The sequence below is a fragment of the Phyllobates terribilis genome, unplaced genomic scaffold (genome assembly GCF_046119375.1).
Source record: "Phyllobates terribilis strain yellow unplaced genomic scaffold, ASM4611937v1 Scaffold_3__8_contigs__length_932513732, whole genome shotgun sequence".
Taxonomy (NCBI): domain Eukaryota; kingdom Metazoa; phylum Chordata; class Amphibia; order Anura; family Dendrobatidae; genus Phyllobates; species Phyllobates terribilis.
Window position 1 is genome coordinate 774959184 of NW_027362763.1, and position 27968 is coordinate 774987151.

Here is a 27968-nt window from a genome sequence, read left to right on the forward strand (position 1 = left end):
CATGTGGAGGACGCGTTCTACTTCATCCATAGTGTCCTCAGCATCGCGCCCCTGTGCAGTCACACTTCTCTGTCTTGCCGAGGGCAGAGCAAAGTACTATAATGCGCATGTGCAGGGAAAGGCCAAAGAGCGCTGGCGCATGCGCACTACAGTACTTTGCTCTGCCCTCGGAAGGACAGATAAGTGTGCCTGTGCAGTGGTGCGATGCTGAGGACACTGTGGGTGACGTAGAACGCGCCGGATCAAGAACAGAGACGCCCATTGGACCAGACCGCCCGTAAGTGAGTGTAATAAAAGCTACTTTTTGTTTTATGAAGAGCGCATTGGGGACATATAGCATTCTAGAATGCTGTCACATAGGGCTTACAGGTGCTGACCCTACTTTATATGGGAAAAACCTGGTGACCGGTTCCCTTTAAAGGGGTTTTCTAAATTTCTTTCCTCAGGAACACACCGCTCTATGCATCCCAGCTACCTTCTTTCTGGGGGCAGTTCGCTCCTGAAGATTCACTGTTCAGACTGGCTGTATGGTCATGTCGTTGGTCTGAAGCCTCCGCAGCATCGGAGGAGCACTGAGGCGCTTAAGCGATCTGACCAGCTTCAGGGCTGCGCTTACAAGCTGTATAGTAAACAGCTTCCATTCCTTCCTAGAAAACAGGTCACCGCTGCAGTCTATCAGGAAACCTAAGCAATGAGCAGTAAACTAGAGAATTAAACATCCCTCTGATCTTGAGAACGGGGAGGAATTTTAATAAGAGGTAAATTGCAAAGTTGCTTGTATTTACATCCACTTTGCAATTTTACCTATTTAAGAGGTTAACACAACTGCTCTTAAATTTCCCATTCATGTATGAATAACATGTATCAGCTTACATTACAAAAATAAATACATTTAGCTTTACATTTACACTGTAAGATGGTTTATTCCTACTAAGCATATGCACTGCTGGGTAGGGGACTTTAAGACATGTTCAAACATAACTTTGTGACCGCAGACATTGCATTATGCCGCCCATTCATTGTGGGCTTGTGCATCCCTAAACAACGGAATTCACACATGCCCCTGATGAACCATTAATTAAGCAAACTAAGTCTAAAACATTCAACTCTGGACCCCATTCAGCCTCCTTTCTTTCACGGTCTGTCTTTTTAGCAATGTACAATAGTGTAGTCTACCATGCTATTGTGTCAGACTTAAAAAGTGGAATCCAAAGCTGCATGTTTTGGACTTCATTTGTCTAATTGAAGTCAATGGACTTGTCTAAATCACATTTTTGACATGTTTTGATAGTGATGACCTGACAGCATAACTCGGTAGAGTTCTCGGTTCTTGTGGAGAAATTCAACTCTGAGGTGTATGCAAATAATGTGACAAGTGCTCCAAGGAAGGAACCAGTCCTGGCAAAAGCTTCAGTTTTCCTCGCTAATCCCGGCCTAACGTTTCCACCATTGTGATGGGCACTAAAATCTTGTGCAAGATTTCTGTTCCTGTCAAGAGGGAGGAATTTGGGAGGTTAAGGAAGAAAGTTGGAGCTCTTTCCATGACTAGGACCACCCTTCAAGCCCTAGCCAGATCAGCAGCATTATCAAAAAAAGGTGTTTTCTTCTGCAATCAATATCTGCAGCCAAAAGGTATATTTGGCCACATCCCGTACCTGGCACTGTAGATGGTTCTGTAGGCAAAAACTATCTGATTGCCCGCAGATATGAGGATAATGATGATTCCATGTAGATCATAATCATCTGTAGGACCATGAAATGGCCCTACATGGTCTGTAGCTGGTAAGCTTTAGGTCCTTTCTTTAGGAGATATCCCTGGTCATTCAGTGAGCCAACAAAACTTTCAAAGTCTGGAACCTGAGAGGAAACAAATTAGAGAAAATAATTGATACAGCAATGCTGGTGACGTCACCATTACCTCCTGCATTTCTAGTAAAATTTCAATGTTAAAATCTACATCAAAAATTTGCACTGGCTTCCAATTTCCCAACGAATCTATATTTAAACTACTAATACTGACCTATACGACTGGCCATAATCTGTCTCATCCATACATCTACGTAATCTCCCGATACCTTACCACATGTAATCTACTTTTCTTACAAGACCTTCTTCTCTCCAAGGCCTCCAAGATTTTTCCTGAGAATTCCCCATCCTCTAGAGATCAGTGCCTTAGCACGTACGATTGTCTTTCACATTTGAAACTTTTAGACGCAATCTGAAAACTCATCTCTACAGGATGCCACCTCACTACCAGCGGAGCTGCCACCTCACTACCAGCAGAGCTGCCACCTCACTACCAGCAGAGCTGCCACCTCACTACCAGCAGAGCTGCCACCTCACTACCAGCAGAGCTGCCACCTCACTACCAGCAGAGCTGCCACCTCACTACCAGCAGAGCTGCCACCTCACTACCACCGGAGGAGCTGCCACCTCACTACCAGCAGAGCTGCCACCTCACTACCACCGGAGGAGCAGCCACCTCACTACCATCGGAGCTGCTCCACCCCCCCCCCAACCTACTGTATCTTTCGCTTATTCTGTGGAGATTTTGAGTGCAGTTTATATGCGCTCTAAAGACATTCCTATAACTTACAGCCTCAATGCTGGCCATACACTTTGTATGGCCCTCTGACAGTCTAACGTGTCATTGAGGATTGAAGATTTGTCATGTTGGATTTCAACATGCTTTTTTTTTTTGTTCCTTCAGGAAATAAAGCAATGCTAGAAATGTATGGTAGGTGATGAATATTTGGGGAGATGACGGTCAGGGAAACAACTGGCCAATACATACAGTCCAAATCAGTGTATGTTCACACAGAGATTTACATGCCGTTTTTCAGCAATCACTGAAATCCACATAAAAAACTTTCACAAACTACCTCCTATTGTTTTAAATTGGAGATCTGTGTTGCTCTTCGCGCAGCTGCAGAGCTTTTTGAAAACTGCTTAAATAAGTGACTTCACGGTGGCTTCAGCCATAATAATTCTGTGGGGATTAGCCCCACTGAATGCAGCTAATCCATGTGCAGCCCTGCCACAGTTCAAACGGGTTGTCCTCGGATTTCCTCCATAAATTCTGCTGCAAACACACACCCAATTTTTCTCAAGTAAAAAAACTTGTGTGTGAACATGTCTGTACTGTACTCCTGCCATCTGATCTACCATAAGTAACTGCTTTATGGTCACAGGATCCAGTAAATTATTGTCACTCTCTTTCCCAGACTCCAAAGACTCCAGCCTGTAGTTATATAGTCCGACATCCCCTTCCCTTTTCAGAGAACGAGGACATATATTTATTTTTAATTTCGGAGACCATGGAGGGGAGTCTAATGTGTCGCACTACCTGTATCTGCAGCTCCCTTGCAATCTGTCGAAGCTGTTGATAATCGAATAGATTATTGTAGGTTCTTTCTGCGATCCTATTAAGCGCGGAAACAAACTTCTTTGCTTGTGATCGATTACTCATTCCAGAGCCGTGCTGAGATCTGTTGAAATCTAATTTCCCAAACTCATCCGAATACGTTCCCAGTAGACTATAGGGGATAAAAACATTGATTTAGGAAGAAAGAAAGTAACGATGGGATTACTCTCTGCAATCATAGCTAGAAATGACCACCAATAATAGTAATGACTAACATCAGCAAGGAAGCGGCAACACCTGCCCATCTTGCCCCTCTGAAACAACCAGCGCTCCCCACCACCCGTATGGTCTTCTCATGTGTCCCTGTGCACATATCCTTCCAGGGAATGAGGAACAGAACACATGATGCAAATAATACATTAGCAATAAATATTCTTCATGACCCATCCAATCACGTAACATATTCCCTAGGCTGGATACTACAAGGATGAACAAAGACAACCAGAAAATGTGAAGCAGAAAGGAAAAGTGAGTGGTAAGATGACTTTCTAGGGCTCTTATCTCTTTGTTCTAGTGAATACGGTAACATCGTAGTGATAAACAGTCAATGTCGGTGACGAAACATCCGGCTCATACACACGAGCGGATGCCTAATCTGCATGGAAAGTGCCCACATTACAACTCGGCGTACGTAGATACAGCAGTACATGTATAGTCCTGTTACACGTGTGGAAAACTGCATGTAAAAGATGGATTCTAAATATAATTGTGCCATGAAAGTTGTATGAACAGATCAAGGACTTTAATGGGGTTTTTCCATCTTATAAAGTGCATTTTGCTAGGACATGCCTTCACTTGGGACCCTCCCTGGTCCTGAGAGAGAAAAAGATGCTGCACTTTTGTAATTCTGAGTCTTCATCGAAGTTCTCCTGGTAAAGCAGCGCTCTCGGCCACCCGGCTGCTCTAGTAACTGCAGCTGGTCCTATCGACTTCAATGGGGCCATTCTGCAGTTCCCTGTACAATGCAATGCAGGAGTCAAAAAGAGTGAAGGGAACATATTGCTAAATTAGAGCAACTAGACCTCTGCAAGGAAACCAGTACCTTCCAAGAGAAGAAGAAAAGCTGAACTCAATGGGCCCGATTCATCAAGACCGGCGTCGTTCATACTTCTTCATTAATCTGTAGCTTCTGAAGAGTGGCGTGCACAACGCCAAAAATCTTACTCCAGTCAGGTACTGGAGTGTGATTTCTGAAGTAGGGAACACCACAGCTCATCATGAATTAGAGCTGTGACATTACGCCCCTGCCGTGCCTCGTCCCATCCAATCTCCTTCCATTTTGTCACAGTTGGAAAAACAGGCATGAAAAACGCCAATAGTAACAAAAATTTGGCGCAATTCCAATTTGCATCTAAATTTTGTGACTTTTCAAAGCTTTTACGCCAGAATTCTGGTGTGAAAGCTTTGATGAATCGGGCCCAATGTTTTTTTTACTTGTATAATCTGTTCATCAGACTCATGATCATTCTTGTATTTCCAATGTCCCAACTCTTCCTACTTTTATAACCGCTCTCATTAACAGTTTAGAAAAAGGTGTGTTTCTTATGAGAATGACATTCTATTTCAAAAATTATGTTTGCTGTTCTATAAGAAAAAGGAGTTGTCATTAACTAATCAGATGCAATGTATAAATTAATCAAGTAAAATTGAGAATGTGGAAAACTGGTTACCTGTATTTCATTATTTGCACCACATCTTCAGCGTCTTCTTTGGTGGCGTCTTCCCTCAGTTCTAATCTGGCCCGGGCCTGTGTAAAATACAAGACGTTTAACTTTTTGCAAATAAATTATCCTATAGTAATTTAATTAAATGTAACAGGAATAGAAGTGTGGACTACTATAGTCACATTTATGAAGACAACCTCTGCCCATATGCAATATTAGAAGGTATGGACATCATAGAGAGGTTTGTCAGCTTAGGACCCATCTCTATAAGCCTGAACAGAGAGCTCCTCTGTATAAGTAATCTGTGTTTGGGCACACAGAATCATAGCATGTTAGAGTTGGAGGGGACCTCCAGGGTCATCGTGTCCAACCCCCTGCTCTATGCAGGATTCACGAAGCCATCTCAGACAGATGTCTGTCCATCCTCTGTTTGAAGACTTCTATTGAAGGAGATCTCACCACCTTTCGGGGCAGTCTGTTCCACTCATTGATCATCCTCACTGTCAAAAAGTTTTTTCTAATATCTATTCTGTATCTTCTCCCTTTCAGTTTCAGTCCATTGCTTCTAGTCTTAGTCTTTCTTTGTGCAAATGAGAATAAGGATGATCCCTCTACACTGTGAGAGCCCTTCAGATATTTGTAGACAGCTATTAAGTCTCCTCTCAGTCTTCTTTTTTGCAAGCTAAAAATTGCCAGATCATTTAACCGTTCCACGTAGGACATAGTTTGCAGTCCGCTCACGATCCTGATAGCTCTTCTCTGACCTTGCTCCAGTTTTTCGATGTCTTTTTTAAAAAGGTGGTGCCCAGAACTGGACACAATTCTTTTATCACATGGACAGCTATTCATCTATTTGGCCACCATGTAATACTATAGACTGACTTTGGCTTCCCTGGCAAAATCAGATGTTTGCTGCTGGTGGAAGGAGAGAGACCCGGATCAGCCGACTGCCCTAATGGTGTCATTCTGAAAGTGATTGTCTCAGATGACTGCAAAAATAAGTTTGCTTTTGCTGTACTGGGAGAGCCAGGTATCTATCACTAGAGATGTAGACCGCTGTGCCAATATTTTGTTTTAATAATAGTAAACAAATATTGTATCATTGTGTAATTGTAATAATTGTGTAATTGTAATGTGGTGTTGTATCTGCACCTCTGTTAATCGTATTAAGGACTCCAGTTGTCTGGTTGTTATAGGAGTGCTGTCTATGCCCTGATTCTGTTTCCTGAGCTCCAGGTAGAAGTTCTGGAGAACCTGAGCTGCATCCAGTGACAATTTTGGCTGGACATACTGTCGGGCGTAACCAATGTACTTTCTTAACAGCTGATGTGGAATTGCATCAATATGTTCCCCGGGCCAAACCTAGAGAAAAACAAAGCAGCTTGTTATTTTCTTACATTACATTTATTAATTAGATGTTGTGTATATGGTTTGTATTGTATTATTTTACATTTAACAATACCTTTAATCTCTCTTTCAATGGCCTGTCAGAAGTCACCTCTAGGACAGAGATGTTGGAGTCCTGTGTGTCTGCCCGCGTTACACTCGCACCGCTTATAACGTGCTTGGACCCGGACCTCATGGCCATGACATGTTCTGACAGTAAATGATCGTGGTCTTCATTAGGGGTATCAAGCAGGATGAACACCAAATCAAACCGTGACAGTAAAGCGCTTCCCATTCTGCGGAACAAATAGCATCATCTTAGTAAATATCGCCATCTTAACATTACACATTTTCTGCAATAATATTATATAGTTTGGCCTCTCTCTACCACAGGTTATGATTGAGAGACGTGCAAGGGGAGCTGCCTGGGAGAGAACATGCCAAAAACATGTTCCCGAAGGTAAATGAACATTACAGGCATCATCTGCTTTTTATTGTCACAGTGAAGCATGAAACCTCAGCCTGCTCAATGCTCGGCAATAGGCTGTAGATGACCGGCCTTCTTCCACGATGAGCAGGGCACCTGATGATAGTTTTTTTTTATTTTCAGGAAGGTAATCATGATCTTAGAACTAGGTTTCTGTACTTCCTTCTGATGTGGAATGAACTTGATCTTAAAAAGCACCTGTATTTTTGCCAATTAAATGTCACGGGTGTGTCAGATGTGATAGACAGTGCCCTGCAGTTGGTTGTAGGAGATCTCTTCGTTTGGCATTACAGACACCTTCTTAGATCTGTCTCACTCTATGACCCAGCAGCTACCTCCCTCCGGCTAACTGACACCCAGGCTTGGGTGTTTAAATACTTCCTGTTTGCTATAGGGAGGTGCTAGTGATATTCACATGACCCCTAGTGAAGGCTTGGAGCTGTTGCAATCTGCTTACTTCCTCTTTGGTGCTAAGAGGCCGTGTGTGTAATCTCTCTGAGGTCGGCTCAAGCTAAGTTACTTCCCCCGTGTCTGTCTCCCCTTGCTGTCTTTAGTTGTTAGTGGGGACTGACTAGCGCTCATCCCCTCCGTTCCCTAGGCAGACCCTAGCTCTAGGGAGATACAGAGTTTAAGGTTCCTGATCGGCGATTGGTGAGAAACCAATATAGGGACGGGAGGGAAGACAGGGTGATATCAGATCAGCCTAGGACGTCTCCACCTCCTCTTTCCTTAGTGTCTGGGCTCCCTTCCCCTCATCCCTTCGTGTTGCACTTTGTCTTTCCTACACTGTGCATGACATTAAAAGGGTTTTCTGCTTTATGCTCCAAGAGAAAAAGCCTGCAGTCTCTCTATGTAAATGCAGAATCATGACAGTGTGTGATGTGCACATGGTCACGATTCCCCTGTATGCCCTGAACAAGTTGGTGGTCACATGACAGCATGAATGTGATTTGCATACTTGCGCTCATGTGCTGACTAGTTTCATCTGGTTTCTCTAATATAATAGAACTGAAAGAATGCAAATCGCATACATGTGGTCCCATGACCGCCCACACGCTCAGGGATTACAGGGGAATCGTGATACTGCACACTGTCACGATTCGGCCTTCTGATGTCACATAGAGCAACTGTAGACTTTTCACTTCAGCCCAGAAAACCCCATTAAAATCAGATACTAATATATATTATTTTTTTATTTTCTGATTGTTAATTTTTATTCTATTTTCTGTACATGAGGACGGGGGCTGCCATCTTGCCGGAGTTGCAGTTAAAACGGTATTTCCATTGTGATATTTATGGCAGAACAACACAATAGGTGATAGATTTGGGTCAGAGCTTTGGAACGTGCATTTATCTTGAGAACTGGAATGGAGAGGCGGCTGCACATGCACGGCTCTCTCTATTTGTTTCTAAGGGAATTCCAAAAATTAGCTAGCATGCCCCTGCTAGAGAGCATCTTACAGAAAATGTCCTCATCATTTATTTCTTATGTCTTCTGGACAGTTAGGAAACATTTAGTAAAAATAAGTGGTGTTCTGACACATATGACATATAGCAATATCTTTTATCAGCTTGAAGTCGCATCAATTGACCTGTAGGTGTCACTGTTGCAATGGTTTTGCTTCATTCTACTGGCTAACACGGTACAAAAATATATGTTTTCCTTGTAGGTAAGGAATACAATTACACACGTGGTCAAAATTGTAGGTACCCCTCGTTTAATGAAAGAAAAACCCACAATAGTCACAGAAATAACTTGAATCTGACAAACCTTTTGATGCAATCAGTGCAATCAAACGATTCCTGTAACTGTCAATGAGACTTCTGCACCTCTCGACAGGTATTTTGGCGACTCCTCATGAGCAAACTGCTCCAGTTGTCTCGTGTTTGAAGGTTGCCTTTTCCAGACGGCATGTTTCAGCTCTTTCCAAAGATGCTCAATAGGATTTAGGTCAGGGCTCATAGAAGGCCACTTCACAATAGTCCAATGTTTTCCTCTTAGCCATTCTTGGGTGTTTTTAGCTGTGTGTTTTGGGTCATTATCCTGTTGCAAGACCCATGACCGGCGACTGAGACCAAGCTTTCTCACACTAGGCAGCACATTTCTCTCTACAATCCCTTGATAGCCTTGAGATTTCATTGTACCCTGCACAGATTCAAGACACCCTGTGCCAGATGCAGCAAAGCAGCCCCAGAACATAACAGAGCCTCCACCATGTTTCACAGTAGGGACAGTGTTCTTTTCTTGATATGCTTCATTTTTCCGTCTGTGAACATAGAGCTGATGTGCCTTGCCAAAAACTTCCATTTTTGTCTCATCTGTCCATAGGACATTCTCCCAGAAGCTTTGTGGCTTGTCAACATGTAGTCTGGTAAATTTCAGTCTGGCTTTTTTATGATTTTTTTTTAACAGTGGTGTTCTCCTTGGTCGTCTCCCACAAAGTCCACTTTGGATCAAAACAACGACGGATGGTGCGATCTGACACTGATGTTCCATGAGCATGAAGTTCACCTTTAATCTCTTTAGAAGTTATCCTGGGTTCTTTTGTTACCATTCGTATTATCCATCTCTTTGATTTGTCATCAATTTTCATCCTGCGGCCACATCCATGGAAGTTGGCTACAGTCCCATGGATCTTAAATTTCTGAATAATATGTGCAACTGTAGTCACAGGAACATCAAGCTGCTTGGAGGTGGTCTTATAACCTTTACCTTTAACATGCTTGTCTATAATTGTCTTTCTAATCTCCTGAGACAACTCTTTCCTTTGCTTCCTCTGGTCCATGTTGAGTGTGGTACACACCATGTCACCAAACAGCACAGAGTATCTGAAGCCCCATATACAGGCCCACTGACTGATTACAAGATTGTAGACACCTGTGATGCTAATTAGTGGACACAACTTGATTTAACACAGAGGTCTCAAACATGCGGCTCCTGAGGCTGCTTTATGCGGCCCGCAGGCACCACAGAGTCAGACCCCTTGATGATCCCGACCTGGTCCAGGAGGAAACCCCGACAGCAGAACTGCATTGCCGCTCACTGCGCAGAGACAGTCTCCCAGCACAGCATTATCAATGACAGCCACCGGCTAATCAGAGGCCAGCAGCTGACATTTGCGAGCCGGCGCAGTGGCGTATGACGTCACTGCAATCGATGGGGGACATAGCCACAGCATGGGGACATCGATGGCGGACATAGCCACAGCATGGGGACATCGATGGTGGACATAGCCGCAGCATGGGGACATCGATGGTGGACATAGCCACAGCATGGGGACATCGATGGGGGGACATAGCCACAGCATGAGGACATCGATGGGGGACATAGCCACAGCATGGGGACATCGATGGGGGACATAGCCACAAGATCAGGACCTGGATGGGGACATAGCCACAAGATCAGGACCTGGATGGGGACATATCTACAATATGGGGACATATCTACAATATGGGGACCTGGATGGGGACATATCTATAATACGGGGACATACCTACAATATGCGGACCTGGATGGGGACATAGCTACAATATGGGGACCTGGATGGAGACATATCTACAATATGGGGACCTGGATGGGGACATATCTCTAATATGGGGACATATCTACAATATGAGGACCTGGATGGCGACATATCTATAATATGGGGACATACCTACAATATGCGGACCTGGATGGGGACATAGCTACAATATGGGGACCTGGATGGAGACATATCTACAATATGTGGACCTGGATGGGGACATATCTCTAATATGGGGACATATCTACAATATGAGGACCTGGATGGCGACATATCTATAATATGGGGACATACCTACAATATGCGGACCTGGATGGGGACATAGCTACAATATGGGGACCTGGATGGAGACATATCTACAATATGGGGGCAGATCTACAATATGGGGACCAGTATGGGCACATTACTACAAGATGGGGACCGGGATGGGGCACATTACTACAAGATGGAGACCAGGATGGGGCACATTACTACAAGATGAGGACCAGGATGGGCACATTACTACAATATGGGGAACAGGATGGGCACATTACTACAATATGGGGAACAGGATGGGCACATTACTACAATATGGGGAACGTGATGGGCACATTACTACAAGATTAGAACCAGGATGGGCACATTACTACAAGATTAGGACCAGGATGGGGCACATTACTACAAGATGGGGAACGGGATGGGCACATTACTACAAGATGGGGACCAGGATGGGGCACATTACTACAAGATGGGGAACAGGATGGGCACATTACTACAAGATGAGGACCAGGATGGGCACATTACTACAATATGGGGAACAGGATGGGCACATTACTACAATATGGGGAACAGGATGGGCACATTACTACAATATGGGGAACAGGATGGGCACATTACTACAAGATGGGGAACGGGATGGGCACATTACTACAATATGGGGAACAGGATGGGCACATTACTACAATATGGGGAACAGGATGGGCACATTACTACAATATGGGGAACAGGATGGGCACATTACTACAATATGGGGAACAGGATGGGCACATTACTACAATATGGGGAACAGGATGGGCACATTACTACAATATGGGGAACAGGATGGGCACATTACTACAATATGGGGAACAGGATGGGCACATTACTACAAGATTAGAACCAGGATGGGCACATTACTACAAGATTAGAACCAGGATGGGCACATTACTACAAGATTAGGACCAGGATGGGCACATTACTACAAGATTAGGACCAGGATGGGCACATTACTACAAGATTAGGACCAGGATGGGCACATTACTACAAGATTAAGGCCAGGATGGGGCACATTACTACAAGATGGGGAACGGGATGGGCACATTACTACAAGATGGGGAACGGGATGGGCACATTACTACAAGATGGGGAACGGGATGGGCACATTACTACAAGATGGGGAACGGGATGGGCACATTTCTACAAGATTAAGACCAGAATGGGCACATTACTACAAGATTAGGACCAGGATGGGCACATTACTACAAGATTAGGACCAGGATGGGCACATTACTACAAGATGGGGAATGGGATGGGCACATTACTACAAGATGGGGACCGGGATGGGGCACATTACTACAAGATGGGGACCAGGATGGGGCACATTACTACAAGATGAGGACCAGGATGGGCACATTACTACAATATGGGGAACAGGATGGGCACATTACTACAATATGGGGAACAGGATGGGCACATTACTACAATATGGGGAACAGGATGGGCACATTACTACAATATGGGGAACGTGATGGGCACATTACTACAAGATTAGAACCAGGATGGGCACATTACTACAAGATTAGGACCAGGATGGGCACATTACTACAAGATTAGGACCAGGATGGGCACATTACTACAAGATTAGGACCAGGATGGGCACATTACTACAAGATTAGGACCAGGATGGGGCACATTACTACAATATGGGGAACGGGATGGGCACATTACTACAAGATGGGGAACGGGATGGGCACATTTCTACAAGATTAGGACCAGAATGGGCACATTTCTACAAGATTAGGACCAGGATGGGCACATTACTACAAGATTAGGACCAGAATGGGCACATTACTACAATATTAGGTCCAGGATGGGCACATTACTACAAGATTAGGACCAGTATGGGCACATTACTACAAGATTAGGACCAGGATGGGGCACATTACTACAAGATGGGGACCAGGATGGGGAGCATTACTGCAAGAAGAGGAGCAGTATGGGACATTACTACAAGATGAGGACAAGGATGGGGCACATTACTACAAAATGAGGACCAGGATGGAGAACATTACTGCAAAATGTTTGCCAGAATTACTATTTGGTGCTAATTGTAAGACAATATTAATGTATGTGGCCAATTTGGGGAATCAAAATTGTAAACGTCAAAAAAAAAAAAAAAATTAAAAATAAAGGATGAAAAATATTTTGGTACTAAAAATGCAGCTTTATATATAAACTAAAGTAAATACAAAAAAGTGCACGTTTATTATCGCCACATCCATTACGACCCAAGCTATAAAAAAATAAAATAAACAAGACAAAAATGTTCAAAAGGTGCATGACAGCGTTCTGCTACGATCCAGCCTGCCATCTCAATGTAGCAGAGCTGGAGCATTGTGGGAACCATGGATGCGCCATTTCTGGGGCGGCTGACGGCTGGTGTTTCTAGCCTGGGAGGGGGCCAATATTCATGGCACCCTTCCAGGGCTATTAATATCAGCCCCCAGCTGTCTGCCTAGGCTTTGCTAGCTATTAAAATAGGGGGACCCCACGTAATTTTTTTTGGGGGTCCCCCATTTTAATAGCTAGTAAAGGCTAGGTATTCAGCTGGGGGCTGATATTAGTAGCCTGGGAAGCTCCGTGGGTATTACCCCCTTCCCAGGCTTCAAACATCTGCCCCAGCCGTCTGCTTAACCTCCGCTAGAGACTAAAATTACGGGGAACCCCACGCCAATTTTTTTTATATAAATCCTTTATTTTAACACTAAATGACAAGTACAGTAACGAACACTGTCACTGTACTTCATATATATGTGACTGACATGTTTCTATCTATCTAATCTATGTGTGATGCTCTATTCTTTCTGTTCTAAATTGTCGGATACCGATGTTATAACTGTATGCAGCTGCTGAATTTCCGGCTTTTTTAAAGAGACGGGTGCGTGAAAATCGGAGGGCACTACTGTGTTCCGAGTGCCCTGCAATGTTTTTCATGCACCCTCCTATATACCCTGCCTGTCTGCCTATATGTTCTGCCTCCCTGCCTGACATGTTTCATTGAGCACTGTTCCCATCGATATGGGCAATTTTTGACCTTCTGCAGACCGCCGGGGGGGACCGCCAGAAAAATGCTCGAGTTTCCCATAGATTTACATTAGGCTCGTTGCTCAGGTCAAGCACCCGAGTATTCCAATGTGCTCGACCCGAGCAACGAGTACCCGAGCATTTTAGTGCTCGCTCATCACTAATTTAGACACAACAGAAGTTACGTAAATCACTTAGATGTAGGTCAGTATTCATACCCCGTGAACATTTCCACATTTTTTAACGTTACACCCACAAACTGAAATGTATTTTATTGGGATTTTATGTGATATACCAACACAAAGTAGCAAATATTTGTGAAGTGTAAAGGAAATTATACATGGTTTCTAAATATTTAAAACATATAAAGCTGAAAATTGTGACGTGCATGAGAATTCAGCCAAGTCTATGCTTTATAGGACCACCTTTCTCTGGAATTACTGCTGTAAGTCTTTTGGGTATGTCTCTACCAGCTTTACACATCTGGAAGCTGAAAAATGTTGCTCTTCTTTATAAACTAGCTCTAGCTCAATGAGATTGGATGGAGGCGTCTGTGAACAGTACTGTTCAAGTCTTGTCACAGATTTTCAATGAGATTTAGGCATGGACTGCGAATGGGTCATTCATACACATGAATATGGTTTGATCTTAACCATCTATTGTAGCTCTGGCAGTATGTTTAGGGTTGTTGTCCTGCTGGAAGGTGAACCTACGCTCCAGTCGAAGGTCTTTTACAGCTTCTAACAGGTTTTCCTCCAGGATTTCCCAGTATTTAGCTCCATCCATCTTCTCATCAACTCTGACAAGCTTCCCTGTCTCTGCTGAAGAAAAGCATCCCCACACCATGATGCTGCCACCACCATGTTTGATGATGGGGATGGTGTTTTCAGAGTGATGTGCAGTGTTAGTTTTCTACCACACATAGCGTTTTGCATTTAGCCCAAAAACTTCTACTTTGGTTTCATCTGACCAGGACACTTTCTTCCACATGCTAGCTGTGTCCCCTATATGGCTTTTTGTTATCTGCAAACGGGGCTTCTTATTGCTTGCTTTCAAAAATGGCTTTCTTCTTGCCACTCTTCCATAATGGCCAGATTTGTGAAGTATACAGATAACAGTTGTCCTTGGTAGGTTTGCAGTTGCACCATACTCCTTCCATTTTTGAGTGGTGGATTGAACAATGCTCAATGAGATGTTCAGAGCTTGGGCAATATTTTTATAACCAAACCCCGCTTTACTCTTTTCCACAACTTTATCCCTGACCTGTCTAGTGTGTTCCTTGGTTTTCATGATGCTGTTTGATCCCTAATGTTCTCAAACAAACCTCTAAGGCCTTCAGAGAACAGGTGTAGTTATACTGAAAATAAAATTACACACAGGTGGACTCAGGATTTTATTTAGGGGCATCAGACAACAGGGTGCTGAATACAAATGCTCGGCACAATTTTGAAATTTATATTTTTATAATATTTAGAAAACGATGTATCATTTCAACACACTTCCTACTTTGTTTTGGTATCACATAACCTCCAAATAAAAAAACATTTAAGTTTGTGCGTGTAATGTGATAAAATGTGGACAAGCTCACGGACTATGAGTACTTTTTTTAGGAACTGTACATAAAGGGAGGATAATGCTAGCTCCACGACGCTTTGGATTATTACTCCTTGATCAACTAGGGAAACTTATGAGAATACTAGGATCTGTCACGAGATTTGATGGTCATTAATACCTCTTAAAGGGGTTGTACGGTTTAAAGTTTTATGTGGCTATTTGGTTGCAGATGTATAAAATATCACTCACAGCTGTTCTTCACCCTCCCCATGTCCAGCATGGCCTTTTCACAGCTAATTCAGTGTTTGTTGATGGGCTTCAAGGGTAATATCACATCTACAGTGCACGTGACCTCTGCAACCATCACTGGGAGCCAATACAGACAGCACAAATTACTGAGCCCAGTGACTAGCTGCAGCGGTGATGTGCGCTGTAGACATGACATCACTGTTGCAGCCTATCAACAAAGCCTGGAACAGCGGCAGAGTGGTAGAGCTGGACCCAGGGAGGGTGAGTAACAGCTATGAGTGTTATGTTATATGTCTGCAACCCTATGGCCATAAAAGTGATTTATACCAGACAAGGCTTTATCATGTGACGTCATACAGGGTGAGAAGCAGCATTGGATTATGTATAAATGTAGACATAGAGCCACTCAGCAGCAGGACGTCCTTGATATTTCTGTAGAGGACTCATTCTTCAAATATGTATTACAATTTGTAGCAACAGGTAATTGTTGCAGATAATGTTTCCCCTCCTCCAATATTGCAGCCTTATCACTTACTTCAGGTTCTCTGACACAGTCTTGCCTTTGTTGTAGTGTCCTCCTACCGGATTGGCAGCAGCAATGATAGACGTCCTGGCTGGTAAACTGCAGACAATCCCAGCTTTGGCAAGACTAATGCTTTGTTGCTCCATGGCTTCCAATAAAGCTTGGTGTTGGTTACCCATTTTATCAAATTCATCTATTCCACATATCCCTGAATGTGAAGAGCAGAAGAACGACTCAACGAAAGCAGGAGTGTATTGCAGAACATGTGCATACGACATATAGAAACTTATAAAAAGTGATTTGTTTAACAAAATGTATAAATCTTCTTTAAAGGGTATCTGTCACCAGGTTTTTATTTTGTAATCAGAGCACAGCATGATGTAGGGACAGAGACACTGATTATAGTTATGCATCACTTACTAGGCTGTGTTTTGCTGCTTCAATACAATTGGTGTTTTATCAGCAAGAAATTATCACTGCAGGACAACTTGTATTGTGCCTCCTAGTCAAATCGCGCTTCCAGCACTGACTAGCCGCTCTCAGTCACTATACAATGTACACAGAAAGCTGTGGTGTGGGCGGATTATACACAGCTCTATTACTGAGCTCTGCTAGATCTGCAGCAGAAAAAACTGTGACTCATAAATGCTGCACCCAGTAAACTAAGTGATACATCGCTGGAATCAGGGTATCTGTCCTTACCTCATTGTGCTGTCAGACTACATAGTAAAAACCCTGCTGACAGATTGACCTTTAATCATTTGGATGATCTACAGGAATAAGGAATCTCAAGGAGGTGAATGCTGCAATATTAATGCAGTAAGCATGTCCCCAATCAGGATTTCCCCTAGTACAGAGGCTGAGAACATCCAATACATCTGCCACTGTGCAGGCAAGTTCATTTTGTTTTCTAAAACAGTATAAAAAAATAAAAAAAATGTGAACACAATTGCCAAAAACATCATAAGGCTAAGTGCCCACGATGCAGAAATGCTGCATATTTTTTACGCTTCTCCCTGGCAGGAAAAACGCATGCAGATTTTACATGCGGTTTTCCCGCCAGGTAGAAGCATTTGTGAAGCGTCTTTGCATGCATTTCTGCATGTGGGTTATCAAGCGCTTTTCCAAGCGGTTTTAGCATCACTTGGAAAAGTGCTTGACAAGTTGGACATCGGTAGGTGAGTATAAACTTTATTTTTTATTTTAAATTCTTTTTTTTACAGTTTCTATGGTACCCAGGTCAGGATGAGAGTCTCCTCTTCTCCAGACTTGGGTACCATCTGCACATTGAACCGTGTGATATCCGCATGTGCAAATGCAGTGATGCGGATGTCACACGGTCCAATGCAAGTCAATGGCGGCGATTACGCTGCATGTCCGCAAAATTAATGGACATGCTGCGGATTTTTGAGCGCAGCATAAACGCTGCGGAAAAATCCGCAGCATGGGCATTGAAAGTGCGGCTTGTCATTTGGGACCATGGGGTGCGGATTACCAAGCGTTTCCCAAGCGTTTATGCTGCGTAAATTCCGCTACGTGGGCACCCAGCCTAAGAGCACTTTTTGGCTCACATCTGGTCCATAAAAGCCTATGGCTATCTTCAGCATATAATGTGGGAGGATGTCAGGAGTTTATCCTGGATGTACACACTACTTGAGCTCAAAGTGTACCTGTAGTTTCTGGTAACTTCAGAAAGTTACTTTTTAAGATCTTCCTGCTAGTATATTTTTTTATAATTAGGAGGTACAACTTTTTATTTGTGGCAAACATAATACCTTGATCTCCTAAAACAAGTGCTCCAGCTTCCAAACCAAAATCTCCTGTTGCACTGTCTCTGGATAAAGTTACAGTCAGTCCAGACGTCGTAGTGGTGTTTCCGCATACATAAATGCCACGAGGTGCGACATTACACACAGCCTATAAAACACATATGTTATGCATATATCACACTATTAGTATTTTTTGTTTTCAATGATTCTGAGTCTAAAATATATCTAAGCATTAGCTATTATTTTTGACTCCTTCCCTGAAGAGTATACTGCGTGAAAAAAATGGTGCATGAGCAGTGTCATCATGACCCTGCTGGAGGTTTTCTTTAAAACCTAATGAGTGCCATCATAGTTGTCTGCTCAGTAATCAAGAGTATAAAGGCCGTCGATACCTGTAACATCTGACTTTTTCCTAATCCAGGGTCTCCAACAACAAGAACATGAGGGTCTCCTCGAATTGGAATCCTGTTTTTGTCATCCACGTATTTCTGGCAACCTCCAAAAAGTGCAAGTAACAGACCAGCTTTAACCACCTAAAAGAAAAGAAAAATATATATTTCATTAGTTAAAAATATTAAAGGGGTTGCCCCACAATCACAATTTACCATCTAAGAGATAGTTAATAAGTTGCCAATCGCTGGGGGTCCCACAACTGAGACCCTTACAAATTATGTTCGTCGGGGTCCAATGTTTTCCTTTAGAAAGAATTATTTTCAAAAATATTGAAATGAGGGCTCAGGACCCGCTACACTTTTAAGGGGGGCAAAAATACCAAAAATACAAGATAGAGAAACTATTATCTGAGACTGAGATTTTCTTAAAGTGACATTATTAAAATGGTTTTATGTCCTTATGATATTGGTAAACTATCCTGAGAACAGGTCATCAATATCAGATCAGTAGGGGTCTGACACCTGGTACCCCCCACCGATAAGTTGCATTCAGCTTCAGATGTAAGCAATAAAGAGTGCTGTATGCTGTGTAAAGGCCACTGTAGAGATCTACAGATCAGCTCCTTTTCACTTCAATAGGAGCCAAAGTTACAGTTCAGATAATATTGGACGCTTATTTTTGGGCACCATGTTTTCCGGGGCATGCAGCATTGTTTTGGCTTCTCCTGTAGGGAAAGATGCTGGCTGTCGAGGAGTGAGAATAACTATTAGTCGGTCAACTAGAGACTGCCCTGATAGTGAATGCTATCACAGAATGCTATGGTTATGTTATTTTTTACCAATGATTCCAGAAAACTGGAAGGATTGCAATTTCCCCCAATGGTCTGTCACAGGTTTACCGCGACTGAGAGGGACCAGGAGACCACAGCGTCTGATTTCATGTACTCATGCACTGATCAGAAGCACTTCTCCTTCATATTCAAAGGTGCAGGTTTCTGTTAGCAGTACAGGGGTTAATCTGTTCAGCTGTTCAGTGTTGGCCACTCCCCTCTTCTATATATACTCGCCTCCGGCCATCTGGATTGCCAGTGTTAGGTCTTGTACTGCCTGGTGAGGAGTGGAGGAGTCAGTTGTTGGTAGAGGCATTTGGAGTGCTTGTCTTTGACTGTTGCTAGGTGTTTAGGCTGTGTGCAATTCCTCATCCTCTCTTATATGGTTTTCCTCCCTTTTCTCCCCAGTGTTCCTTTCTCTTTTCTGTGAGTGCATATTTTTATGACTGCCATTTTCATTCATCCCTGTTTGTCCTTCCTTGTTTGTCTGGTTAATATATATACATACACTATTCCTCCACACTTCCCTGGGTGGGGGAGAGGGACAGACATAGGGCGGATTCAAGAGTTCAGCAAGGTATGTGACCCCAGCATCTTCACCATCAGAAGTAATCTGGGGAGCAAGGATAGCTAGGACGCCCCTAGCGTTAGGAACAGGGGAGGAGCCCTTGGTAATCTGACAACGGAATCATGACACTAATTCATTTCTTCTTTATGTGTTTCACATATAGGTCATAATGCTTTCATGGATATATTTAGATAATCTTACCTCGTGTCCATATATCGTAGGGCAAAGTGAGCTGAAATACAAAGAAAAATGACAATGAGACAAACAAAGTAATGAATTTTGATGGCCAATATTACTGATAGTGCTGCTCACTGGGGCAGTGCATTTAGTAAATGGTTTCCAAACAGAAAACATGTGTGTACAGGTGAAAACTAAGAGTAGCCATCACCTTATATAACCAACAAATAAAGTTGCACTCTGTAGCGCTGTAACATGCAAACATGAAATATATGAAATTTGATTATATATAGAGATGGCTACTCTTAGTTTGCACCTGTACACACCCGTTTTCTGCTTGGAAGTGACGGTCAGTCTTTGATATTTGTATAAATAGGCTCTCTGACTGAGCTCTCCACCCATCAACCTCTGGTGCTTTTAATCACAGCATGATCCTACTTTCCCATTTAAACGTAGGCTATCAGCCCAGGAGAGGAATCACATTAGTTTACATGATCTAGTGCTACAGAATGCAACTTTATTTCTTGGTACATGTGGAGAAGGGCTGAGAAGGACTGAGACCCGGCTAATTGACACCCAGCCATGGGGAAATACTTGAATGTAATGTCCAGCTCAACGTAAAAGCAGGCCACAGAGTGCAAAAAAACTGAAACAAAAAACCTAACTTAGAATTTCAGTTCATCTCTTAAGGTTTTTGTTTCAGTTTGTTTGCACTTAGTGCATTAAAAGTGTGGCCTCTCTTTTCTTTGAGCTGGACATTACATTCATGTTGTTCCCCATGGCTGGGTGTCTATTATCCGGTCTCAGTCCTTCTCAGCACTTATCGACATGTATGTCACTTGACACATGGTAAGGTTTTAATACCGGAGGTTAGGACCGACCTGAATAGGGTCACCGTGACGTGGTGGGAAAGCTAATACGTTTTATTGATCAAAATTATGATAACTAAGCACTCTATATTATTTTCATGCACTATTACTTTTTATTAATTTACTGCAGGGTATTTGCTTATTTTGGTTTTATCTTCGGTTTTGTCTGTTTAGTGACCAGTGTGAACATGCGCCTATACGCTGTATGCACACCAACTTATATTCCAGTTCATCTCTTTTTAATTATGGAAAGATAACAAGGTTTTCTTGGCCAGCAGTTTGTAACGTTGGTCCAGTTGTTCATTAAAAGTTTTGATAGTGTTATGGGGTATGCTCCATTCTTTTGGGGAAGCAACTTTCCCTTTATATGGAAGTAAAACTACATGTAAATATGACACGAATGCTGCTTACATGTAGCAGGAGGACTGTCTTTGAGCTCACCGATTTGCTGCAGGACAGTCAACGTAACGTCAGCGCAGCAGACAATAACAGGAGCAGCGGCAGAAACTCTTTGTCGGACCCGGGGAGGGTGATCAAGGCCCAGTTTATTTGTTTTTAACAAATTGAAGCTGGGAAACATTTCCAAAACAGAAAACCACTTAAATCATCAAAATAAAGTGACACAGACCCTATTTTCTTACACAGGTGAACTGTACAATAAGTTGTGTAGGTGAAGGTCTGCACTGAATATCACTCGTCAGTAAATCGTCCCATCTGTCAGGACGGATGATGATATAACAGCTGAATGTTTCTTAGCAGAGCAAGCTTCTACCAAGCGAAATGAAGCTAAATAATTCATCATTAACATCAGTAAGAAGAAGGCTGTAGAAATATTAAGAGAAACACACTTACTGGACTATTAATTTTAGGAGACTCTCCTGAGACTGGATCTCCCGAATAGCGTAGAGGTCTTTTAAGGAGAAGTCCATGGAAGCTCCATGGGTGGCGCTCTCGTCTGTCTCTTTCCCTTTGTGGCCTTTGCTGTTGCAGACAGAATTTGCCTCGATGTATAATAGGAACATACATTTATTATTTTTGTTTTTAAATCCTCCTATTCACAAGATGAGAGATAAAGAAAGTGATATATTATTTAGATACATTTTATACGGGTTTATTATGCCACTTATATGTAGTACGTGAAATGTACAGAAACTAATTTTGGAAGGTTCTGGTTCTACTTGTGGAGATCCAGCTGGTGTATGGAGTCCTACAGGCAATTCCTCATGGCAATAGCATGCAAATTAAAGGGGTTATCCAGTACTTTAATACTGATGGCCCATCCTGGTCGCTGGTGGTGCGACACCCGACAAACCCACCGATCAGCTGTTCCTCGGTTATGCACATCTGCCCCTATTTGGATGAATAGAAATGGATCTGCAGTACCCACTGCGGCCACTATGCTGTTGATAGAGCTGTGCCGTGCCGCTCTGCAACTGATCACATCTGGCCGACGCCGGCACCGGGAACAGCTAATTGGCGGTGGTGCCGGGTGTTATCCTCACAGATCTAATATTAATGAGCTATCTTAAGGATAGGCCATCAATATTAAATTATCAATATTAAAGTACCAACAAAGCAAAGAAAAAGGCCTCATTTTGCAGGTAGTATGCCTTCATAGTGCAAACTTCATTGGTGCTACCCTCTGCAAAATAGATGGCATCCTTTCTACACTAGCTTGCCAGAAAAGTTCTTTTAGGAGTCATCACCAAAAGGGCTCAATATTATATAATACCACGATGTCCCGCTAGCAGCATTTCAGCTGATAAGCTGGCAGCGTTCAGCACTCTGAAAGTGACGACACATCACATGTGCAGATTCACCAATCTGGCCCCATTCAGTCCTGTTCTGCACAGTATTCCTTATATGATTCAGCACTATGGCCCCCTCAATTCCAGGTGTTGGGGGTCCCAGAATACAGAACCCAACTGATCAAGAAGTGATGCCATATTCTAGAGCTATGCCATCATTTTATGAAATGTGAATATCCCCTGAATCAGTCATGGTCACTAGTCTAAAACGGAACTTCCATGAAAAAAATTAAAAAAAATAAAAAATATGTCAAAATAGTTCACTACATTGACAAATGTATGAATTTACTGTAATAGATTCCTAAGAACAAGACAAAACACAAGCTTTGGCATGTGGTCTGGAGAAAGTAAATGAAACGTACCATCTTTAATATTAGATACTTTTACTACCCCAGTGATGGTCACCAGATCTCCGGGGACACAGCTGTCCACTAAATCTTGGCTCAGTTCACATTCTACAGTTCTTGGGATCCGACCGGCTTCCCGCTGATCATCTGACATCAACTCTTGGACTCTGGAAGAGAAAACATATCTTCAAGTAAGTTTGTTATCACTTAGGCAACATCGAGTTAAACTCTCTGGAACTGCGACGGCAACGGAGGTGAAATAGGCTGTTTTTTTTATTTTAATTCTGAAGAAATGAGCCGGCACACCTGTCAGTATAGGTGCACATTCACACTGTGGCCATTAACAAACAGAACAAATCCTAAGATAAAAACAACAAGGAAAAAAACTGCAGTAAGAAAGTAGGTAAGTAAATCAAATTGAGATTCTGGTTTGGCTTTTATCCTATGTCATATTGTAAGGCCCGTTAAAGGGCAATAGTGACTTGTAGGATCGCTGCTTCCAACAGGCGGTGCTAGAGAGTTCAAGTCCTCTTCCTGTCTGAAGATTTGCACCTAAGTTATATAAACAAGATGCAAACCCCAAAAGGGGGAGCCATGGGGGTAAATGTTTTTTTTATTTTTAATGGTGAAAATATGGTAATTGAGAAGGGTTTATCCAAGTAGTATACAATTCCTTTAATAAAAACTAATTAGAAAGTTACTTACTGTAACTTTGTATTTAGGAAGCAAATTATCAATAACAAGGAAATTCTATATGAAGGTGTACATAGACTTTAAAGAGGTTGTCCTCTACTCACACAACCCCTTCTCAACCCGTATGTTTGCACCCAGTAAAATAATAAACATTTATACTCACCTTCGGTGCCATTCCAGCAGTGTCAAGCACTGTCTCTCCCGGGGCTCGGGTGACTTTGTTATGTCACGCAATCCCTGTGGCCAATCAGCAATCAGCGGCAGCATCATTCTCCCTGCCTTAAGACAAATCACTTTCATCCGGAGGAAGTGAGAGCTGCTATAGCCCTGGGAGAGACAGTGCCGACGCCTCTGGAATGGCACCGACACCAGGGCTGAGTACAAGTGTTATTATTTTAATGGGTGCAAACATACAGACTGAGAAGAGGGTGTTCGAGTAGTGAACACCCCTTTAAAGAGCCTTGAAACATGACTAGAGATACGGTATCATCAAAGCAAGGACACCAGTCTGTAGGCAGCACGGAGTTTTTGCTCCTCCTCATTAGTACAGGGTAGGGTCACATCTTTTGGAACAGAGCACGCTTACCCTTTCATTAGGTTTCATTGCTTTCCTTCACCTACAAGTGGCTTTATCTTTACTGTAATGTGAAAATGATCACACTTTTTTTTTCTGTTCAACAAAGAAAACATGAGAATCTGTTCTGTGGGTTAAACTGGTCATGTCTGTTAGATTATAAGGGCAGGAAACATCAAAATAAAGGAGACACAAAGTGGAATATACTGAAAGCAATAAAGCGACACAATAGCAATATGCTAAGATACCCTCGTGAGCCGAATATAATGTTCTCACCATGAATAGAGACAACACCCGGCTGAGCCAAGGAGCGGCAACAGAATAAAAAACCATAACCTTTCCGTTTGGAATAATTATATAATCACGATTTCTTTCATATGGAAATCTTGGAGAATATCTGCTTTATGGATGAAGACGCCTCTATAAATCTATTCTGAATGAGACTGAATAGGCGGTCTAGGATGCAGGCAGCAAAGAGCAGGTACGGGGGCCGACTGCTGCATTGTCCTTTTGTGACTCACACTTTGATCTATAGAAGCTTTTGTCCAGAACAGACATGTAGGTAAATGGAAAACATACATGGAGCAGATGAAGGACACGTCTTTATGTCTACGTTTCTCCTTGCGGAGAGTGACAAGCCAAGCCTGGCATGTCAGAATGAAGAGACTTATAAGACATGATATAAAACATACTCTCTACTTGCCTAATTGTCTGCCAATCCACTGTCACTGTCAGAGGAGACCCTCGGTTCGGTGTAAATGAGCGTCCTCGGCATTCTGGGACTGGGCACTAAAACACAAAATCCTGGCTATAAAAAGGACCATTATAGGATTTTTACCACATGCCAGCATTGTAAAAAAACATGATCAACTCCTTCTCCCCATGGCCAATTTCCATTTTTGTACTTTAGTTTTTCCTCCCCTTCTTACAAGAGACATATATTTGTAATTTATCCACCGGCATATCACTATGACGCATTGTTCTTTATGGGACATGCTGTAGTTTTGAAGGATGCCATTCACTTTACCATATAATGTAAAAGAAAAATGGGAAAAAAATTCCAAGTCAGATGTAGTGGTTCCATTTTGGAGTATGTACAAAATCACTTTTTATTCTATTTATTTTAAAGAAGGGGAATAACCGAAATATGTCAATTCAGGAGTTTCTATTTTCCTGACTTTATCACATTTACCATATGAGTTAACACATTTTATAATTTCATGGTTCAGACTTTAATGGACACGGCGATAACAAGTGTTTATTCATAAGCATCTTTTTAGTTTTTTGTTTTTGAATTAAAAAGGGAGAGAAGCAAATGAAGTTTTTATACATTTTTTTTACATTTCTAAACTTTTTTTTATGAACTTTCATTCATTATTTCGTTCACCGGTGAACCTGCGATCAACTGATTGCTTGTATTATATACTGCAATATACAGCAAAAAATTCAGTCCTCTATAAAGCCCAGCCATGGGCTGGTCTACATGGGACTACAACAATGGTGGCAGTGGACTTCAGACTTGAGCTATTCTTGTATCCATCTGAATGGCCGCCATGTAATACTACATTTCCCTGGTAATGGCTGCAGCAGGGGTCATGAATAGCTAGCCACAGCTCTTCCCAGGGATGTTCGGAGTGGGACTTGGAGGGGATTAGCTGATTGTCCTGGGGGTTACATTTTGAGAGGAGTTATCTTTCATTTCATCCCTTTAAAGAGGGATATAAACTGTTCATTAGGATTTTCTGATGAGAAGAGAACTGATAAATATAATTATGTGCTAAAAAATACTTGGTGCTTAAAGGGTTTGTCCAGGTGAGAGCGCTACATGTGACTGCAGACTTCTGAATCGTGACAGTGTGCAATGTGTACGCTGTCATGATTCCCCAGTATTGCTGGTGTGATCGAGCGGTCATTTCCATGTATGGCTTCTCTCTATACAAGTGAACTTGACATATAATAAGCCGTGTAAGTAAATCGCATCCCAGTCATCACATCACAAATCATGGTCATGTGTCCGCTCGCACCAGCAATACCAGGGAATCAGGATTCAGAAGTCCGCAGTCACATAGAGTGATTGCAGACTTTGCTCTCAAACCTGGACAACTCCTATAAATAAGCCTCTGTGCAGATGTGATCTTTACCGTAAAGAAGGCACACATCAATCACATGGATAAAAAACAGCCCCCAGACAGTAAGCTGATCACAGAGAGCCTACTGCTGGGACCACCAGAGATTTCCATGTCATAAATGGACGAGCCAGGTCTCCTATTGTTAGAGATGGTCTTAGGAACGGCTTTCTGCTCCCTCGAAGTTATATAGATCCTAAGGGAGGGAACGGTCTAATAGCTCAAAATCCATTAACAGGGAATTTGAACATGCAATTTGTAACCCAGACAATCCCTTTAATGTGTATGACGCTTTAGATCTAAATATACTTATTAACATATGAGTACACCCCAATCAATACGCCTTGCTAGGTACAACCAATCACATGCAGTTTTGTAAGACTGTCAACACCCATGGAAAGCAATTGATTTTAGTGGGCACTATTCCCTGCCTTGTGTTCTCCTGGAAAGACGTGAAGGACAAGGACGACCGTATTTTACATACAATTATTTTGCCGTTGATGATAATACCTTTCAACTTCTAAAAAGAAAAGGTTCCCTGCTCCGCTTAACAACTTAAAGTGGGTAGTGGGTATATCTAAACTGTGTGAGATGAAGAATGGGCTAAAATCCAGGAAAAAATATCAAAACTACAAACAGAGAAAAAACTTTGGCACTCACCACATGGCTGAAAAGTGGTTCCTTTATTACATACGAGGCGGAGGAAAGACACAGAATAAAGAACGACGGCCGTTTCACGCTGCCAGGCGCTTCATCCAGGCTCTGGAGCCACGGCGTGGTGCCACAGTTTCCTCTGTTCCTGTATTTGATGCTGCCTGCCTCCCGTTGAGCACCACGTGTGGCTCTGTTATAACCGACTCAGGACTTAAACAATGATATTTATCTCCACATATTACTACATTAATTTGATTGCAATTACCAGTAGTGCACATCTATCCACTTTTTATTTATTTCCATATAAAAATATGGTACAATGCCGTATTATATATGCATGAGAAAAATACACCAATTGTGCAAAGTGTAGCTTGCTGCATTGCTTTCATATGGATACATTATGTAAACTGCTATAAAAAAGGAGTTTTCAAGCATTTTACCATACATGCACTTTCATCCAAATGTACAGCACAGACATAGGAAACCTGCTATGTAACCTTAGCAGTATCTGATGGATATACCCTTAGTAATATCTGATGGAGATACAGTCTAGAAACATTTCGCTCCCTAACAACAAAAATGCAATTACCTTCAATGAAAATGTTCAGTTTAAAAATAAATAAAATGCCATTACCTTTGTTGGAATGGTATACTTTCCATCCGGCAGGGGGAGGCTGTGCACATCACCACACATGTTGCATATAAAAGCCATTTTGGTGCACAGTGGTTTAATGTTACTGACCCGCACAACCGTGCCACGTAATGCAACATATTTCCCATACAAGTTGGCCCTAAGATTTTTCAAAGCAGTCAATGGATCATAATTATATACCCTATGGAAGAAAAGTCAATTACTAAACATGATACCATTATTAGCACAGTAATACCAGTGCACACTAAATACCTTGCATGTATGTATGGCACATTGACAATGGGGGTCTCCTGTAGTGGAAGGCCTTCCTGCTCCTGTAACTCCGCTGCATGGCTCTCCAGATCCTTGGTTAATACCTAAAAATAAGTCAAAGAAAT

General features: G+C 42.4%; 1 protein-coding gene across 1 annotated transcript in view; it reads right to left on the reverse strand.

Moving 5' to 3' along the window:
* Positions 1 to 312: 312 nt before the first annotated feature.
* The window catches only part of LOC141257581 (DNA helicase MCM8), a 31828-nt gene continuing 4172 nt past the window's right edge, over positions 313 to 27968 (reverse strand). The window contains exons 3-16 of the mRNA XM_073672256.1: positions 27844 to 27947; positions 27574 to 27772; positions 24863 to 24948; positions 22908 to 23059; positions 21590 to 21788; positions 19893 to 19923; positions 18294 to 18434; positions 17908 to 18049; positions 16145 to 16340; positions 6551 to 6770; positions 6241 to 6450; positions 5095 to 5171; positions 3347 to 3536; positions 313 to 1857 (exon numbers count right to left, since the gene is read on the reverse strand). Of these exons, the coding sequence (XP_073528357.1) occupies positions 1765 to 1857; positions 3347 to 3536; positions 5095 to 5171; positions 6241 to 6450; positions 6551 to 6770; positions 16145 to 16340; positions 17908 to 18049; positions 18294 to 18434; positions 19893 to 19923; positions 21590 to 21788; positions 22908 to 23059; positions 24863 to 24948; positions 27574 to 27772; positions 27844 to 27947 (2040 nt within the window). The 3' untranslated portion in view covers positions 313 to 1764. The remainder of the gene's footprint in view (positions 1858 to 3346; positions 3537 to 5094; positions 5172 to 6240; positions 6451 to 6550; positions 6771 to 16144; positions 16341 to 17907; positions 18050 to 18293; positions 18435 to 19892; positions 19924 to 21589; positions 21789 to 22907; positions 23060 to 24862; positions 24949 to 27573; positions 27773 to 27843; positions 27948 to 27968) is intronic.